The 20,457-nt window shown below is 42.5% G+C and overlaps 1 protein-coding gene across 1 annotated transcript in view; it reads right to left on the reverse strand.

Annotated features, from left to right (window-relative positions):
* pcsk5a (proprotein convertase subtilisin/kexin type 5a) overlaps positions 1 to 20,457 on the reverse strand; it is a 90,470-nt gene that overhangs the window by 56,823 nt on the left and 13,190 nt on the right. The window contains exons 6-13 of the mRNA XM_079657825.1: positions 15,204 to 15,292; positions 14,934 to 15,106; positions 12,983 to 13,177; positions 8,332 to 8,432; positions 7,742 to 7,845; positions 6,570 to 6,687; positions 3,686 to 3,862; positions 362 to 492 (exon numbers count right to left, since the gene is read on the reverse strand). Coding sequence (XP_079513951.1) covers positions 362 to 492; positions 3,686 to 3,862; positions 6,570 to 6,687; positions 7,742 to 7,845; positions 8,332 to 8,432; positions 12,983 to 13,177; positions 14,934 to 15,106; positions 15,204 to 15,292 — 1,088 coding nt within the window. The remainder of the gene's footprint in view (positions 1 to 361; positions 493 to 3,685; positions 3,863 to 6,569; positions 6,688 to 7,741; positions 7,846 to 8,331; positions 8,433 to 12,982; positions 13,178 to 14,933; positions 15,107 to 15,203; positions 15,293 to 20,457) is intronic.

Genomic DNA, 20,457 nt, shown 5'->3' on the forward strand with positions numbered 1-20,457 from the left:
ATGTGTTGTCTTGTGTAACCATTAGCCAATCACCAGCCAAGGTACCCCCCCCCCCCCCCCCCCCTTATCACCTGAATCTCCTCCTAGAGCACCATTGAGTTCTTTGTAACCAAATGTCTCTCAGAGGGGCGTGGGGAGGGGCTCCTTATTTTCATCTAAAGTAACAGACAGAGAATCAGCACTTTGGAAACAGGGCTGAAACAGAGGGGATTATGGGTAATGCTGCAATGATCTGTTTGGTGTTTCAGCCAATCAGAGACAGGCTCTGGATATATCTGAGACCTGGGATATATTGATGAAAGACAGTGTGATAGGGGACCTTTAATGTGTGTAATTATCATTATTGTGTGATGTTACAGACCTGGTTTCTCCCTCCTCTCAGAGGACGAGTCTCTGATCTTCAGAGTCCACCCCCCCGCTGCCGGCTCCCCCCAGCTGTGAGTCGTCATCAGTTCCCACGCCGGAAACCCCTCGGTGGAGTCGTCAAAGGGCCTGAACACAAACGTTACATAATCAGGAAAATACGACTACTAACACTACTCCTGCTGATACTACTATTATTACTACTGTATTTCTACTGCTGCTAATTCAAATACTAAAAGTACTGCACTGCTTATTCAAATACTAAAAGTACTGCTTATTCAAATACTAAAAGTACTGCTTATTCAAATACTAAAAGTACTGCTTATTCAAATACTAAAAGTACTGCTTATTCAAATACTAAAAGTACTGCTTATTCAAATACTAAAAGTACTGCTTATTCAAATACTAAAAGTACTGCTTATTCAAATACTAAAAGTACTGCTTATTCAAATACTAAAAGTACTGCTTATTCAAATACTAAAAGTACTGCTTATTCAAATACTAAAAGTACTGCTTATTCAAATACTAAAAGTACTGCTTATTCAAATGCTAAAAGTACTGCTTATTCAAATACTAAAAGTACTGCTTATTCAAATGCTAAAAGTACTGCTTATTCAAATACTAAAAGTACTGCTTATTCAAATACTAAAAGTACTGCTTATTCAATAATAAAAGTACTGCTTATTCAAATACTAAAAGTACTTCTTATTCAAATACTAAAAGTACTGCTTATTCAAATACTAAAAGTACTGCTTATTCGATTACAACTACTACGACAGAAAAATTTCAAACAGAACTTTGTCACAGCCGGTTGTTTTGCTGTAATGCCAATACTAATTCTACTACCAAATATTTGTATATAGGACTGTTTAATAGTTAGCATTATACAGAACATACAGTACATGTAGCATAACTTGCATCATTCCTGCCTACATATAATTATTGTTTTTAACTCCCTTAAATGCTTACGCTTTTCATTTAAAACTTGTTCTTGGTTTAGCTGTGCTTAACACCAACTTAGTGACTGTGCGCACCACAACCAGCACTATTTGAACAAAGTCATTAAGACTCACGTTTGTCTCGTCACTTTTCGCTGTGTTTTTGGCATTACAGTTGGCAAGCTGCAAGCTGCAAACTGCATGGAGTTTAAATTTGCCAACAATTAAAAAATGCCAGATTCCCGCTCTGCTACCAGTTTACTGAACCATATGAGCACAACTCGGGGACTGTTTGCCAACATCAAAATGTTTTTCTGTAATGAGACAATGTTCCAAACTGACAAATGAAACACTGTGGAGAATTGTGCTTAAAACTTAAGTGTTAATTGATGCTTATACATTACTGGTTAACAGAAACCATGAGAAGCTTTACGGTGAGGATGTGTGGTTGGATATTCCTCAAATTATTTAGTATTTGTTTGAGCTCGCTGTTGAAGACATTTTTCATTTCTAATGAAATATTATGAATATTTTGTATGGGATGTTTTATTATTTATAATCATTATTGTTTTGATTGATGCTGACTATCAGTGGATTGTGATGGTGACGTCACATAGACCTGGTTTTGGCCCTTTAATAGACGACAGGTGCTCACGATGAGTGGAAGGCAAACCATTTATTAACCGCACGATAGAGCCCGCACGGGGAATTCTGGATGAGAAAATGTGCCCAAGATATGCCGTATGAGTTTACATTTTTGTTTAGTATTTTTAAAGGTCTCCTATTATCCTGTTTTTCATCAATATATCACAGGTCTCAGATATATACAGAGCCTGTCTCTGATTGGCTGAAACACCAAACAGATCATTGCAGCATTACCCATAATCCCCTCTGTTTCAGCCCTGTTTCCAAAGTGCTCATTCTCTGTCTGTTACTTTAGATGAAAATAAGGAGCCCCTCCCCACGCCCCTCTGAGAGAGATTTGGTTACAAAGAACTCAATGAAGCTCTAGGAGGAGATTCAAGTGATAAGGGGGGGGGGGGGGGGGGGTTACCTTGGTTGATGATTGGCTAATGGTTACACAAGACAACACATCGTTATGACATCATAAAGTGGCCAAAATCTGATCAGCTCATTTTCAGACAGGTTTTTATAGAAATGGATCAAAAAGAGAGAGAATCTTTGTTCCTGAAACTTTCAGAGTCTCTTTCCACAGAGGGGACACATGTTGATGTAGAAGAGACATGAAGAAGAGGGGACACATGTTGATGTAGAAGAGACATGGAGAAGAGGGGACACATGTTGATGTAGAAGAGACATGGAGAAGAGGGGACACATGTTGATGTAGAAGAGACATGAAGAAGAGGGGACACATGTTGATGTAGAAGAGACATGAGGAAGAGAGGACACATGGTGATGTAGAAGAGACATGGAGAAGAGGGGACACATGTTGATGTAGAAGAGACATGGAGAAGAGGGGACACATGTTGATGTAGAAGAGACATGGAGAAGAGGGGACACATGTTGATGTAGAAGAGACATGAAGAAGAGGGGACACATGTTGATGTAGAAGAGACATGGAGAAGAGGGGACACATGTTGATGTAGAAGAGACATGGAGAAGAGGGGACACATGTTGATGTAGAAGAGACATGGAGAAGAGGGGACACATGTTGATGTAGAAGAGACATGAAGAAGAGGGGACACATGTTGATGTAGAAGAGACATGAAGAAGAGGGGACACATGTTGATGTAGAAGAGACATGGAGAAGAGGGGACACATGTTGATGTAGAAGAGACATGAAGAAGAGGGGACACATGTTGATGTAGAAGAGACATGAAGAAGAGGGGACACATGTTGATGTAGAAGAGACATGGAGAAGAGGGGACACATGTTGATGTAGAAGAGACATGGAGAAGAGGGGACACATGTTGATGGAGAAGAGACATGAAGAAGAGGGGACACATGTTGATGTAGAAGAGACATGAAGAAGAGGGGACACATGTTGATGGAGAAGAGACATGAAGAAGAGGGGACACATGTTGATGTAGAAGAGACATGAAGAAGAGGGGACACATGTTGATGTAGAAGAGACATGAAGAAGAGGGGACACATGTTGATGTAGAAGAGACATGGAGAAGAGGGGACACATGTTGATGGAGAAGAGACATGGAGAAGAGGGGACACATGTTGATGTAGAAGAGACATGAAGAAGAGGGGACACATGTTGATGGAGAAGAGACATGAAGAAGAGGGGATACATGTTGATGTAGAAGAGACATGAAGAAGAGGGGATACATGTTGATGTAGAAGAGACATGAAGAAGAGGGGACACAGGTTGATGTAGAAGAGACATGAAGAAGAGGGGACACATGTAGCACTACCTGTTATTGAGCAGCTTGGACTCGGTGCCTGATGGAGATGTGAGCGTGATGGAGAGGTCTCCGCGGCGCCGATGATCGATGGAGAGCCGGACGACCACATGCTCCACGAAAACAACTCGAGAAGAGCAGCCGCTGCTCTGAAACACCGACGTCAGCACCGAGCCCGGGAACATAGCTCTGTGGTGTCAGGAACACGGGGAGAAGACACATAGTGAGAAGTAGTTAAGAACATTGGCTGGCAGAGAACTCTCTGTTCCCTAGCTTCTCAAGGACTTCAAATCACACTGTACATTTATATATTCAGTTCAATATTTAATATTCCATCCCTCACATACTTAAGTATATATAATAACTTTAAAGCTGTATTTTTAACTTGTAAATTCAACATGTATATTTTCTACTTTCTTGTTTATTTCTAGTCTTTTAATTGTTATTGTACAATGCCATGTCTGTTTATGCCGCTGCAACACAAAGATTTCCCAAATTGGGATCAATAAAGTATTTCTTATCTTACTCATGTATTGTAGTTTAGTCAATGTACTTTACCTGAGTATTTAGACTAGATTAGATGTACTTAATTGATCCCAAATCAGGAAATAGTTTTGACACAGAAGCATTTTAACAAAGCATTGCCCAACAGTTAAAAATATCATAAAAATAAATCAAACAATAAACAATATAAATACATATCTAAACAGTAGAAAGATCATTTAAATCATGCGACATGCAATCTAAAATGGAAATTGAGAAATCTACTACTAAAAAACAAAACAAAAATGCTCTGAATGGTTAGCTGGCCAGCTCTGTTGTGATTGGTCAACCGCTTAGAGACACGTACAATGTGTTGGAGCGCTAGATGTCTGAGTGTAGAGGTCGCGTTAACCGACTATTTTCTGTCTATGACGGATTTTTTTTAACAATGACGGACAAATCTGAAAGCAGTCCGTCATTTTTGACAGATTAGAACAAACTCGGAACAGCGTCAAAGTTTCCCCGCAGCGAGGCTCTGTTGTTATGCCGTGTTATGCATGCCCTCCAAAAAGGAAATTATACCGTTTCCAAACCTAACTTTGCCGTACAAATCATTGAAATGTCTGAGTTTTGGCTAACACGGCGCATGAGAACTGTTCCCCACCCCCGTTGACAGTTCACGAGCATGCTTCCCCCTCCCCTCCCCAGAGTTGTATAAAGGCCAACGGGTAATTTTGACGAAAGTTTTACGATCCTGTCCGTCAAAATGAAGGGCAGCGAAAAAGTCTAGCGCAACCTCACCATGTTCCGGAAGTAAAATATATCTGTATATTTAATGCAGATCACCATCCAGCTGCAATATCTTTATTATTCAGATGAGTTTTATTTTGGCAAGGATTCCAATAATACAGCAGAGAGTTTCAGGGGAGGCGCAGCGTGAGAAAAAAAAACGAGAAACAGTGAAATCTAGCTAGTTAAAGGTGGGGTGGGTAATTTTGGAGAAACCAGCTTGAGTGCGCTAGAATTTGAAAATACACAGCCGGAACAAATCTGCCACTTCCTTACAGAGCCCCTCCTCCAACACACACGAACGCGCACATGACCAATGAGGGCACGAGATAAGTTTGTGCACAGATGGAAGGCTGACAGGCAGGTAGGCCATCCAGTTACTTTAGCCGGCTCAGATGATTGGTCGTGCTTTTTACAGCGCTACGGCTTCCACTGATGAGATTATTTTATGTATTTTTTGTCAAAACACTTCAGATATTCATTGCTTTTGGGATGTTAAGCGCATTCCATGGAATATAACAAAAAGTGTATCTCGAGCCGGTTACTCAAACTTACCCCACCTTTAACTTCAGCCGACTCTACGCGAGCGGCAACATGGATCGATTTTTAGTGAAGTTACCTAAAGTGAGAGAGGAGACAGCGTCTGGCAGAAAACGGTGGAAGTATGACCACGATTATTTAAAGTTAGGATTTTCATGGACCGGTCCTTGCCGGGGGCGGACGGGCCATCTGTGTGTTCTGGAGAATCACAGAACGGCCGGTCGTCAGCGGGCAGTTGAAGGCCGGCACCGGCCTTTATTTTAATTGTAATAATACTTACTTTGATCAAAAGCCAGTACCGGTCAAGGCTGCAGCCAGAGGACGATCTGCGTTTATTCCCGTCTAAATTGCATCCCCGAATCATCCCCCTGTGCGCATCAAAGACGCAGACTCATTGTTCCCACTAAAGTAGGGCTGAGTGTAATAAGGAGGCGAGGTTGACGTTCAGTCTGTTGCCGGGAGCGTATAAGGATTTATTCACCATGTTGAAAATGTAAAAAAAAATGTTTAAAACATAAAGATAAAAAGGTTATCAAAAGTTATTGTTTAATGTTTTAAGGAGGTGACGCTACTCAGCCAATCAAATGGGTGCAGTCAGTGAGTCAGCACGATAGATTGAAACACAGAAACACTCGGAGGCATGCTCAAAAAAGAGAGAGGTTACTGGACCTCTTTGAAATGCAATTGAATACCCCTGCATTATAGCAACAACAACAATAATAATAATAGCAATAATAATTGGGAGGGGGGGCGCGGCTGTTCTTATGTTCTCTGAGGGGAGGCTCACCTTCCCACACTTTGCACTAAAGGAAAGGTAAAACCCCACCTCACTGGTAACAGAGCATTCTTACAAGTAAGTATTGACAGATCTGAGTTCTTTCTCCAGCGCTGCACAGAGTGGGCGGCAGAGAGCAGAGAAACAAGAAAGGAAAGTAACAAGGAAGAGAAGCGTTAAAATAAAAGTGTGTGTGCGAATCAATGCGAGAGGAATCCATGTGTGAAGCGAGACAGGAATAGTTGAAGTGTGAGGAAAGAGGCGGGATGAAGGGGAGCCCTGACGTCACGCTGAGAGACGGTTCGATACCTGCTGATCTGAGGGTCCTCCTGAACGCAGCGTCGCTGAGCCGGGACCCGTCTCCAACGCTGAGCCTCCAGAACCATCGCCTCGGCATCCAGCAGGCCGAAACCATACAGGTGGCTCACTGACACACACACACACACACACACACACAGAGAGAGTGAGAGAGAGACAGAGAGAGAGAGAGAGAGAGACACACACACACACACAGAGAGAGAGAGAGAGAGAAAGACACACACACACACACACACACACACACACACACAGAGAGACACACACACACACAGACACACAGAGACACATAGAGAGAGAGACACACACACACACACACACAGAGAGTGGGAGAGAGACAGAGAGAGACACACACACACACACACACAGAGAGAGAGTGAGAGAGAGACAGAGAGAGAGAGAGAGAGAGAGACACACACACACACACACACACACACACACACACACACACACACACACACACACACACACACACACACACACACACACACACACACACACACACACACACACACACACACACACACACAGAGAGACACACACACACGCACAAACACACAGTGAGAGAGAGAGAGAGAGAGAGAGACAAACACACACAGAGAGTGGGAGAGAGACAGAGACACACGCACACACACACATTGAGAGAAAGAGACACACACACACAGAGACAGAGACAGAGACAGAGACAGAGACAGAGAGAGACACACACACACACACACACACACACACACACACACACACACACACACACACACACACACACACACACACACCCCAAAGCTTCTCTGATGGAGAACTTGACGCAGCCTGAGACTCTGTAGGCGTTTTATTACTCAGTCTCTCATTAGCAGTGATGGAGATACTTGCTTTAGTGCACATTTGAGGTACTTTAAGTAAGTTTATAATAATAATAATAATAAACAAAATTAAATTAAATAACTACAGAAAATAATAATAATATTAATAAAAAATAATAATAAAACGGATAATTAATAATAACATAAAAGATAATAATATTAAAGAAACAATTACAATTATTTAAAAAAAATAAAAAATCACACCATGATTATTTTAATGTATTTCTCGTAAATCATGTCGTTCTTAATTCGAATTTGTCACAACTTATTTTGCAGTTGGATCAGATCAAGCAGAATTGAGATGAGTACCTCTGAATCCGGCTCCGTTCACGCTCCAGTCCGGATCAGGAAGACGATGGGATTTTGATGTTCGGACAATAATGTGTTGAACATCCCTCCAGGTCAGAAGAGGGCTGAGGAGGGGGCAACCAGAGAGGCAGACACTTCATACAAGTGTGTGTGTGTGTGTGTGTGTGTGTGTGTGTGTGTGTGTGTGTGTGTGTGTGTGTGTGTGTGTGTGTGTGTGTGTGTGTGTGTGTGTGTGTGTGTGTGTGTGTGTGTGTTTACTTAGCCGTGTGTGTGTGTGTGTGTGTGTGTGTGTGTGTGTGTGTGTGTGTGTGTGCTTGGCCTGCAGTGTGTGTGTGTGTGTGTGTGTGTGTGTGTGTGTGTGTGTACTTAGCCTGCTGTGTGTGTGTGTGTGTGTGTGTGTGTGTGTGTGTGTGTGTGTGTTTACTTAGCCGTGTGTGTGTGTGTGTGTGTGTGTGTGTGTGTGTGCTTGGCCTGCAGTGTGTGTGTGTGTGTGTGTGTGTGTGTGTGTGTACTTAGCCTGCTGTGTGTGTGTGTGTGTGTGTGTGTGTGTGTGTGTGTGTGTGTGTGTGTGTGTGTGTGTGTGTGTGTACTTGGCCTGCAGAGTGAGAGCGATGACCCCTGCTCCCACGGAGGAGGACAGCGAGGAGTCAGCTGTCGTCCGGCTGCAGCTCTTCTGAGGACCGAGCGTTACCTGTAAAACACACCAGAGCCTTTTAGCTTTTTCATGTGTAGCTGTATTCACCTGCAGCTACACATTCATTAGCTTGTCTTCTTTATTCAAGGACCCCAAAGAGGCCCTCTTCAGCTTTGGGGGTTTTCCCACCTTTCCTTCTTCCTTTAGTCTCAGGTGCACATGAGATCAATCGTTGAGACAAAAACATTTTTAGTAAATAATTGCTGTTGTAAAAATGTTCTTATGTACTTTTAGTTATTTTTATTAAAAGCAAATGTTGTGCTTTTGGTTGTACATGTTAGGCGCTTTCACACCGGAGTACTTTTCCTAGTATAGCTCCGATATAGTTCCGAAAATGTATCTCTGCCGAAGAAGAAGAAGTGACGTCAGCGGCTTCATTTGCCTAATCCTCCCTCAGGGACTTATTTCGGTGTGAACGCATTATTCCTCAGCCTCTGGGAGTATGTGATGCTATGATAATCCATCCATCCATCTTCTCCCGCTTATCCGTGGTGGGGTCTCGGAGGTATCAGTTCCAGCAGAGTGCTCCAAACGTTCCTTTCCCCTCATCAACCAGCTCTGACTGGGGGGTCCCAAGGCGCTCCCAGGCCAGAGAAGAGATATAATCCCTCCACCTGGTCCTAGGTCTACCCCTCGGTCTCTTCCCTAGGGAGGCGCCCAGGTGGCATCCTAACTAGGTGCCCAAACCACCTCAACTGGCTCCTTTCGACGCCAAGGAGGAGCGGTTCAACTCCGAGTCCCTCCCGGATGACTAATGAACTAAGTACAGCAAAGTACTTGGTGTGAAAGCACCTGTTGTGTATTAATCTCAATAAAAATGTGATGACAAAAAAATAATCATTGAGACAAAACCAACAGTTGTTTATTAAACATGTAATTAGGGTTAAAACCATCATAAATGACATTATACATACAAGGATCGACTGGAACCGTAAAGGTGTGTAATGTAGTTAAAGTCTGCACAGGACACGAGTCATTTATAATTAATTTCTCAGTATTTAAAAGTGTTTAACTCATCCACTAAATCCATGATCCTGACATCGATTGCTTTTGTCTTCACCCACTTATCTGAGGATCTACAGTATTATCCTTATCTCCCAAACTCTATAATTAATAATTACTCCCCATTCATCAGGGTGTAACAGGTGCAGATCTTTGTTATTGATACAGTACACATTTCACATTTTACTCTGGTGGGTTGCCATGTGAAATACGAAAGATTACCGCCAACTAATTATGCAAAAAGAAGAATTAAACATAGAAGTAGGCCGTTATAAATTCCATAGCAGGATATCTCCTAAGCAGCTTGTGGTTCGGCCGTTTAGTTTCTGCTCGCTCTCTTTCTGCAGACCTCCTGAGTCTGTGGCTCTCAGGATGTTTACGAAGGTTCCTGCTGTATAATTATTATAATTACACGACTGCTGCTGAGGTGCTTCACAGAACTCCTCTTATGGTTTGTAGTGCAAAACTACTCAGCGTCTGTTTAAGTGAATGGGAGCCAGATTGTGCATGAGAGTAAAGACCCCATAACCCCTGTAAAGCAGGGTCTCAAGAGCTCATTCTTATTCATTGTGTCTTTTGATTTTAAAAGTCACGATCCTACCAAAACAGAAAGTTAATAGAAGTTTTGCCTGAGGTGTATTTGCTTGATTGACAGGTGTCTCAGACTATAATACTTGAATAAACTTGTATATATGTAAACATGTATTGTGTATACAGGTAAACACATTGTGATTTTAAGCAGCTGGATTGTTAAACCCGACAACAAACAATCCTTAAAATTCAACAAAACTTAGAAATATTTTAATAACAAATGATTTTGAAATGATTTGTTGTCTTTCTAAATATATCAGAAATTATTCCTCGGCCTCTGGGAGTCTGTGATGCTATGATAATCCATCCATCCATCTTCTCCCCTTATCCGTGGTCGGGTCTCGGAGGTATCAGTTCCAGCAGAGAGCCCCAAACGTTCCTTCCCCCTCATCAACCAGCTCTGACTGGGGGGTCCCAAGGCGCTCCCAGGCCAGAGAAGAGATATAATCCCTCCATCTGGTCCTAGGTCTACCCCTCGGTCTCCTCCCAGCTGGACGTGCCTGGAACAGCTCCCTAGGGAGGCGCCCAGGTGGCATCCTAACTAGGTGCCCTAACCACCTCAACTGGCTCCTTTCGACGCCAAGGAGGAGCGGTTCAACTCCGAGTCCCTCCCGGATGACTGAACTTCTCACCTTATCCCTAAGGGAGACGCCAGCCACCCTGCGGAGGAAACCCATCTCGGCCGCTTGTATCCACTATATGCTATGATAATCAAAATGAATATCATAAAACACATTATTTGACGAAACAGGTCGATTATAATATTTAATTTAATTTAATTTACCATGTCCGTCATTTCTAAACTTTCTGAATGTTTTAACTAATGTCATGAATAAAAGTGGTGACAAATGTTAAATAAAAAAATGAATGTTCTTGAGAAAGAAATGCCATTTAAACCCAATAACTCGTTATTGTTATTGGAAACTAGATTATTCTTCTCATTTGTTTTAATGGCATGCTTGTCTCCAAGACTCTCGCTGTCGGATAAACAATTCATTGAATTCTTCTCAGCTGTTGAACACAGTCATAAAAAACTCGTTCAGGGAAGTTTCTTGAAAATGATAATATAAAATAAATACATGTCTACGTGTCTGGAAAACCCATGATTTACCCAAAAAACTAAAGATAGCAGAGCCAACTGAATGTTGTATTTCCCCACCTTCCCAGCACAAGCCCAAAGTGAGGTTTGAGTTTTTATATATGCTGACGTTTCCATTGGTCCCTCTTCTTTAGAGAAGACCAGGAAATGATGGATACACGGATCGTGTTCAAATCAATAGGCACGCAATGACTCTAAATAATAATGATCACGCCACCAAACACACATTCAGACTAAAGGAACCAGCCTGTTTGGAAAATGTGAGAAGTAGAAAGTACAGGTATTTGTGTTCAACATGAGAGAAGTAGAAAGTACAGGTATTTGTGTTCAACATGTGAGAAGTAGAAAGTACAGGTATTTGTGTTCAACATGTAAGAAGTAGAAAGTACAGGTATTTGTGTTCAACATGTAAGAAGTAGAAAGTACAGGTATTTGTGTTCAACATGTAAGAAGTAGAAAGTACAGGTATTTGTGTTCAACATGTAAGAAGTAGAAAGTACAGGTATTTGAGTTCAACATGTAAGAAGTAGAAAGTACAGGTATTTGTGTTCAACATGTAAGAAGTAGAAAGTATAGGTATTTGTGTTCAACATGTGAGAAGTAGAAAGTACAGGTATTTGTGTTCAACATGTGAGAAGTAGAAAGTACAGGTATTTGTGTTCAACATGTAAGAAGTAGAAAGTACAGGTATTTGTGTTCAACATGTAAGAAGTAGAAAGTACAGGTATTTGAGTTCAACATGTAAGAAGTAGAAAGTACAGGTATTTGTGTTCAACATGTAAGAAGTAGAAAGTACAGGTATTTGGGTTCAAAATGTAAGAAGTAGAAAGTACAGGTATTTGTGTTCAACATGTAAGAAGTAGAAAGTACAGGTATTTGTGTTCAACATGTAAGAAGTAGAAAGTACAGGTATTTGAGTTCAACATGTAAGAAGTAGAAAGTACAGGTATTTGAGTTCAACATGTAAGAAGTAGAAAGTACAGGTATTTGTGTTCAACATGTAAGAAGTAGAAAGTACAGGTATTTGTGTTCAACATGTAAGAAGTAGAAAGTACAGGTATTTGTGTTCAACATGTAAGAAGTAGAAAGTACAGGTATTTGTGTTCAACATGTAAGAAGTAGAAAGTACAGGTATTTGTGTTCAACATGTAAGAAGTAGAAAGTACAGGTATTTGTGTTCAACATGTAAGAAGTAGAAAGTATAGGTATTTGTGTTCAACATGTGAGAAGTAGAAAGTACAGGTATTTGTGTTCAACATGTAAGAAGTAGAAAGTACAGGTATTTGAGTTCAACATGTGAGAAGTAGAAAGTACAGGTATTTGAGTTCAACATGTAAGAAGTAGAAAGTACAGGTATTTGAGTTCAACATGTGAGAAGTAGAAAGTACAGGTATTTGTGTTCAACATGTAAGAAGTAGAAAGTATAGGTATTTGTGTTCAACATGTGAGAAGTAGAAAGTACAGGTATTTGTGTTCAACATGTGAGAAGTAGAAAGTACAGGTATTTGTGTTCAACATGTAAGAAGTAGAAAGTATAGGTATTTGTGTTCAACATGTGAGAAGTAGAAAGTACAGGTATTTGTGTTCAACATGTAAGAAGTAGAAAGTACAGGTATTTGAGTTCAACATGTAAGAAGTAGAAAGTACAGGTATTTGAGTTCAACATGTAAGAAGTAGAAAGTACAGGTATTTGAGTTCAAAATGTAAGAAGTAGAAAGTAAAAAGCCATCAGAAAAATAAGTAGTGGAGAACAGTACTGATACCAAAAATGTACTTGAGTACAGTAACAAAGTATTTGTACTCCACCTCTGTAGCAGAGCGAGTATTTCCCCCCCCCCCCATAGCCTCTACTCACCATCCCCTCCCCCCCGGGGTGGGCAGCAGCGAGGGTGGAGGTGCACGGCTCCAGATGTTCCAGATGTTCTGACCTGGAGCTGCTGATGGAGACGGTGTAGATGCTGCTGCTGTATCCGTCACAGGAGCAGTGATCTCCTCTCAGACCCCCGCTACCAGAGGACCAGACGAACACTGAGCCCCTCCCCCGCCGGCCCTGAGGACACAGAGGGCCTTTAGTCATCATATTTACACTTTCTGATCATCAGGACAAGATATGAGGTCATCAATATGTTCTCACACACCAAGATCAGTGAGAATAGTCCTCTTTCTTTCAGGAAGGTTCCTTACGCAGTGAAATAACCCCGAGGTTTGTCAGTGCCATGATGAGAGCTGTTTGAATTCTCTAGAGGAAAGGAGCTTCAATACTTCCTTTGTTACCTCCTTTAGGATGCATCGACTGCAACATTTGAAGTGACGCTCCAATATTTCATTCAAGAAAACCGACAAATGCAGATCATGTGAGTTACGCTGCTTATTAAACATTTTACATCTAATGCCATCGCTTGCCAAACTGTTTTTTTGTTTTAAACTTTCCCCAAAACTATGTTACGCTATTAACTGTTAAATGATCAAATATAATCAACATTTTACAGTGTTTACTGAGTTGGGTGGTGTTTCTTAAAAAGGCTCCATCATGGACTTTGGAGAGTTCTATTTCCTGTCGTGTGTTTATAGGTTTGAGTGCATGTAAATCAAATGAAATCAAATCAAGTTTTATTTCTAAAGCACATTTAAAAGTGATTTTTGGTCGAGCCAAAGTACATGTAATAAAAACACATTACTACAATTCACAATAAATTACAACAGATATATAGAAAACACAGGGAACAGTCAGGAGTCGTGCTCCGCTCTGACTAGAAGGCCAGGGAGAAGAAGTGAGTCTTTAGTGTTGATTTAAAAACCCCCAGGGTCTGGGCCCACCTCACGTGGAGGGGCAGAGTGTTCCAGAGCCCGGGGCCAGCTGAAGGCTCGGAGCCCTCGGGGTTTCGAGCCTGGTCTTGGGCACTACCAGCAGCCCTTCCCGCTGCCTCCGCTCATCAGAAGCCAACCTCCTATCCATCCCCACCCGCACCAATCACCGGACCTGGGGGGACAGAGCCTTCTCCGTCGCTGCCCCCTCCCTCTGGAACTCACTCCCACAACCCATCAGAGACTGCACCGACCTCACCACCTTCAAAACACTCACAAAAACTCACCTCTTCAATCTGGCTTTTCATGTGTGATTGTTTTTGTATTATTTGACTTTAACTTTAACTATATATTTATTTGTTGTTCCTTTCTTTCCTTTTCTCTTCACTATATCTGTAAAGCGTCTTTGAGCACCTTTAAAAGCGCTAACAAATTAAATCTATTATTATTATTACATAGGCCGGAGCCAGCCCATTCAGGGCTTTGAAATCAAATAAAAGGATTTTAAAATCAATTCAGAAGCGAACTGGAAGCCAGTGCATGAGGCCAGAGTTGGGGTGATGTGGTCACGCTTCTTGTGGCCAGTGAGTAGACGTGCAGCTGCGTTCTGAACTAGCTGCAGGCGTCTAATTGAGGCCTGGTCCAAACCCACGTACAGAGCGTTGCAGTAATCCAGTCTCGAGGTAACAAAGCCGTTAATAACCTTTTCTAGGTCTTTAAAAGATAAAAACTACTTGGTCTTAGCCAATAGTCATATTTCAAAAAAGCAGGATTTCACTACGGTGCTTATCGAATTTAAAAGTGCTACTGAAGGTCACTCCGAGTGGTCTGCAAAGGCTAAAATGCATGTGTCCCCCCCCCCATTCCTGAAACGTCTCCATTGGACTCCTTTGTTTACTTCTGGATCTTAGTGTTACCAATGTTTTCCAGGAAAATGAGTAATGAAAAAAGATATGACGTGATGTTTTGGGCTATTTGACTGAAGCCAAAATGTTTCTTACATTTTTGACGCCATTCTCTAAAGCGAGACGAGTCAGAGGCCCCGGTCCCTCCAAAGTGGCCCCGTCGTCTTCTGGCCCCCAGCTAGCTGAATAGATATCGATGTACTGAGGTCTGAAGCTCAGGGATTGGGCCTCCACCATGTCGGTCACATCTCCATCCAGCATGCGGATACCTACGAGCAGAAATAAAGTTTTCAGTCCTTTATATTCAACACTCTGACCTCCAGACGTCCTTGCTCTCTCCCGTTTCATGTCGTCACTTGCGCTCACCGCCGATGCGAGCGTGGAAAGAAACTCCGACGGTGCAGTGTGAGTCGTGAGCAGCTGCAGCGATCGTCCCTGCACTCTGAGTCCCATGGCTGAGAGAGAGAGAGAGAACATCACAACATGAGGTTAGATGCATATGCATGAGCAGGAGACGGGCTATTTCTGTTACATCAAACCAGTGAGAAGACACAATTCAGACTGGGGGATTTGCATATCCATATATGCATGTGATTACCAGGAAAAGAAAAGCGTGCATTAATTAAACTTCGAAGTGATGACGGGATTTGCAGAAACAGGAACAGGAAGCACTATTTTGTATTTTTTGTGATTTGAATATTTATTTTTTGGTTTTCTTTTGCTTTTATCATGTGAGATGTATCAGGATGTGTAAGCGATACAATGCTGGGACCAATGTTCCAGTTCTTGTGAGGGTGGGGGGGATTCGGTTTGCTTTGTTATACGTAACAAAAGAGGGGGAGAAGTGCAACTTCCTGTGATAAGAAAACCAAATCCAGGAAATGTGAAAAATGGTTGTGTTGTCTTTTAAATCTACACTTTTTAAAAAGGTCACCAAAATCCACTTCTTCATGTCTCTTCTCCATCAACATGTGTCCCCTCTTCTACATCAACATGTGTCCCCTCTTCTTCATGTCTCTTCTCCATCAACATGTGTCCCCTCTTCTTCATGTCTCTTCTACATCAACATGTGTCCCCTCTTCTTCATGTCTCTTCTACATCAACATGTGTCCCCTCTTCTCCATGTCTCTTCTACATCAACATGTGTCCCCTCTTCTACATCAACATGTGTCCCCTCTTCTTCATGTCTCTTCTACATCAACATGTGTCCCCTCTTCTTCATGTCTCTTCTACATCAACATGTGTCCCCTCTTCTCCATGTCTCTTCTACATCAACATGTGTCCCCTCTTCTACATCAACATGTGTCCCCTCTTCTTCATGTCTCTTCTACATCAACATGTGTCCCCTCTTCTTCATGTCTCTTCTACATCAACATGTGTCCCCTCTTCTTCATGTCTCTTCTACATCAACATGTGTCCCCTCTTCTTCATGTCTCTTCTACATCAACATGTGTCCCCTCTTCTTCATGTCTCTTCTACATCAACATGTGTCCCCTCTTCTTCATGTCTCTTCTACATCAACATGTGTCCCCTCTTCTTCACGTCTCTTCTACATCAACATGTGTCCCCTCTTCTCCATGTCTCCTCTACATCAACATGTGTCCCCTCTTCTTCATGTCTCTTCTACATCAACATGTGTCCCCTCTTCTTCATGTCTCTTCTACATCAACATGTGTCCCCTCTTCTCCACGTCTCTTCTACATCAACATGTGTCCCCTCTTCTTCATGTCTCTTCTACATCAACATGTGTCCCCTCTTCTTCATGTCTCTTCTACATCAACATGTGTCCCCTCTTCTTCACGTCTCTTCTACATCAACATGTGTCCCCTCTTCTCCATGTCTCCTCTACATCAACATGTGTCCCCTCTCCTTCATGTCTCTTCTACATCAACATGTGTCCCCTCTTCTCCATGTCTCTTCTACATCAACATGTGTCCCTTCTTCTCCATGTCTCTTCTACATCAACATGTGTCCCCTCTTCTTCATGTCTCTTCTACATCAACATGTGTCCCTTCTTCTCCATGTCTCTTCTACATCAACATGTGTCCCCTCTTCTTCATGTCTCTTCTACATCAACATGTGTCCCCTCTTCTTCATGTCTCTTCTACATCAAAAGTCCCCTCTTCTTCATGTCTCTTCTACATCAACATGTGTCCCCTCTTCTTCATGTCTCTTCTACATCAACATGTGTCCCCTCTTCTTCATGTCTCTTCTACATCACCATGTGTCCCCTCTTCTCCATGTCTCCTCTAGATCAACATGTGTCCCCTCTTCTCCATGTCTCTTCTACATCAACATGTGTCCCCTCTTCTTCATGTCTCTTCTACATCAACATGTGTCCCCTCTTCTCCATGTCTCTTCTACATCAACATGTGTCCCCTCTTCTCCATGTCTCTTCTACATCAACATGTGTCCCCTCTTCTTCATGTCTCTTCTACATCAACATGTGTCCCCTCTTCTTCATGTCTCTTCTACATCAACATGTGTCCCCTCTTCTCCATGTCTCCTCTACATCAACATGTGTCCCCTCTTCTCCATGTCTCCTCTACATCAACATGTGTCCCCTCTTCTTCATGTCTCTTCTACATCAACATGTGTCCCGTCTTCTTCACGTCTCTTCTACATCAACATGTGTCCCCTCTTCTCCATGTCTCCTCTACATCAACATGTGTCCCCTCTTCTTCATGTCTCTTCTACATCAACATGTGTCCCCTCTTCTTCACGTCTCTTCTACATCAACATGTGTCCCCTCTTCTTCATGTCTCCTCTACATCAACATGTGTCCCCTCTCCTTCATGTCTCTTCTACATCAACATGTGTCCCCTCTTCTCCATGTCTCTTCTACATCAACATGTGTCCCCTCCTTCATGTCTCTTCTACTTCAACATGTGTCCCCTCTTCTTCATGTCTCTTCTACATCAACATGTGTCCCCTCTTCTTCATGTCTCCTCTACATCAACATGTGTCCCCTCTTCTTCATGTCTCCTCTACATCAACATGTGTCCCCTCTTCTTCATGTCTCTTCTACATCAACATGTGTCCCCTCTTCTTCATGTCTCTTCTACATCAACATGTGTCCCCTCTTCTTCATGTCTCTTCTACATCAACATGTGTCCCCTCTTCTTCATGTCTCTTCTACATCAACATGTGTCCCCTCTTCTCCATGTCTCTTCTACATCAACATGTGTCCCCTCTTCTTCATGTCTCTTCTACATCAACATGTGTCCCCTCTTCTTCATGTCTCTTCTACATCAACATGTGTCCCCTCTTCTTCATGTCTCTTCTACATCAACATGTGTCCCCTCTTCTTCATGTCTCTTCTACATCAACATGTGTCCCCTCTTCTTCATGTCTCTTCTACATCAACATGTGTCCCCTCTTCTTCACGTCTCTTCTACATCAACATGTGTCCCCTCTTCTTCATGTCTCTTCTACATCAACATGTGTCCCCTCTTCTTCATGTCTCTTCTACATCAACATGTGTCCCCTCTTCTTCATGTCTCTTCTACATCAACATGTGTCCCCTCTTCTTCATGTCTCTTCTACATCAACATGTGTCCCCTCTTCTTCATGTCTCTTCTACATCAACATGTGTCCCCTCTTCTCCATGTCTCTTCTACATCAACATGTGTCCCCTCTTCTTCACGTCTCTTCTACATCAACATGTGTCCCCTCTTCTTCACGTCTCTTCTACATCAACATGTGTCCCCTCTTCTCCATGTCTCCTCTACATCAACATGTGTCCCCTCTCCTTCATGTCTCTTCTACATCAACATGTGTCCTCTCTTCTCCATGTCTCTTCTACATCAACATGTGTCCCCTCTTCTTCACGTCTCTTCTACATCAACATGTGTCCCCTCTTCTTCACGTCTCTTCTACATCAACATGTGTCCCCTCTTCTCCATGTCTCCTCTACATCAACATGTGTCCCCTCTCCTTCATGTCTCTTCTACATCAACATGTGTCCCCTCTTCTTCATGTCTCTTCTACATCAACATGTGTCCCCTCTTCTTCATGTCTCTTCTACATCAACATGTGTCCCCTCTTCTTCATGTCTCTTCTACATCAACATGTGTCCCCTCTTCTCCATGTCTCTTCTACATCAACATGTGTCCCCTCTTCTCCATGTCTCTTCTACATCAACATGTGTCCCCTCTCCTTCATGTCTCTTCTACATCAACATGTGTCCTCTCTTCTCCATGTCTCTTCTACATCAACATGTGTCCCCTCTTCTCCATGTCTCTTCTACATCAACATGTGTCCCCTCTTCTCCATGTCTCTTCTACATCAACATGTGTCCCCTCCTTCATGTGTCTTCTACTTCAACATGTGTCCCCTCTTCTTCATGTCTCTTCTACATCAACATGTGTCCCCTCTTCTTCATGTCTCTTCTACATCAACATGTGTCCCCTCTTCTCCATGTCTCTTCTACATCAACATGTGTCCCCTCTTCTTCATGTCTCTTCTACATCAACATGTGTCCCCTCTCCTTCATGTCTCTTCTACATCAACATGTGTCCTCTCTTCTCCATGTCTCTTCTACATCAACATGTGTCCCCTCTTCTCCATGTCTCTTCTACATCAACATGTGTCCCCTCTTCTTCACGTCTCTTCTACATCAACATGTGTCCCCTCTTCTTCACGTCTCTTCTACATCAACATGTGTCCCCTCTTCTCCATGTCTCCTCTACATCAACATGTGTCCCCTCTTCTTCATGTCTCTTCTACATCAACATGTGTCCCCTCTTCTTCACGTCTCTTCTACATCAACATGTGTCCCCTCTTCTTCATGTCTCCTCTACATCAACATGTGTCCCCTCTCCTTCATGTCTCTTCTACATCAACATGTGTCCCCTCTTCTCCATGTCTCTTCTACATCAACATGTGTCCCCTCCTTCATGTCTCTTCTACTTCAACATGTGTCCCCTCTTCTTCATGTCTCTTCTACATCAACATGTGTCCCCTCTTCTTCATGTCTCTTCTACATCAACATGTGTCCCCTCTTCTTCATGTCTCCTCTACATCAACATGTGTCCCCTCTTCTTCATGTCTCTTCTACATCAACATGTGTCCCCTCTTCTTCATGTCTCCTCTACATCAACATGTGTCCCCTCTTCTTCACGTCTCTTCTACATCAACATGTGTCCCCTCTTCTCCATGTCTCCTCTACATCAACATGTGTCCCCTCTTCTTCATGTCTCTTCTACATCAACATGTGTCCCCTCTTCTTCACGTCTCTTCTACATCAACATGTGTCCCCTCTTCTTCATGTCTCCTCTACATCAACATGTGTCCCCTCTCCTTCATGTCTCTTCTACATCAACATGTGTCCCCTCTTCTCCATGTCTCTTCTACATCAACATGTGTCCCCTCCTTCATGTCTCTTCTACTTCAACATGTGTCCCCTCTTCTTCATGTCTCTTCTACATCAACATGTGTCCCCTCTTCTTCATGTCTCTTCTACATCAACATGTGTCCCCTCTTCTTCATGTCTCCTCTACATCAACATGTGTCCCCTCTTCTTCATGTCTCTTCTACATCAACATGTGTCCCCTCTTCTTCATGTCTCTTCTACATCAACATGTGTCCCCTCTTCTTCATGTCTCCTCTACATCAACAT

This window comes from Notothenia rossii (assembly GCF_949606895.1).
Source record: "Notothenia rossii genome assembly, chromosome: 11".
Taxonomy (NCBI): domain Eukaryota; kingdom Metazoa; phylum Chordata; class Actinopteri; order Perciformes; family Nototheniidae; genus Notothenia; species Notothenia rossii.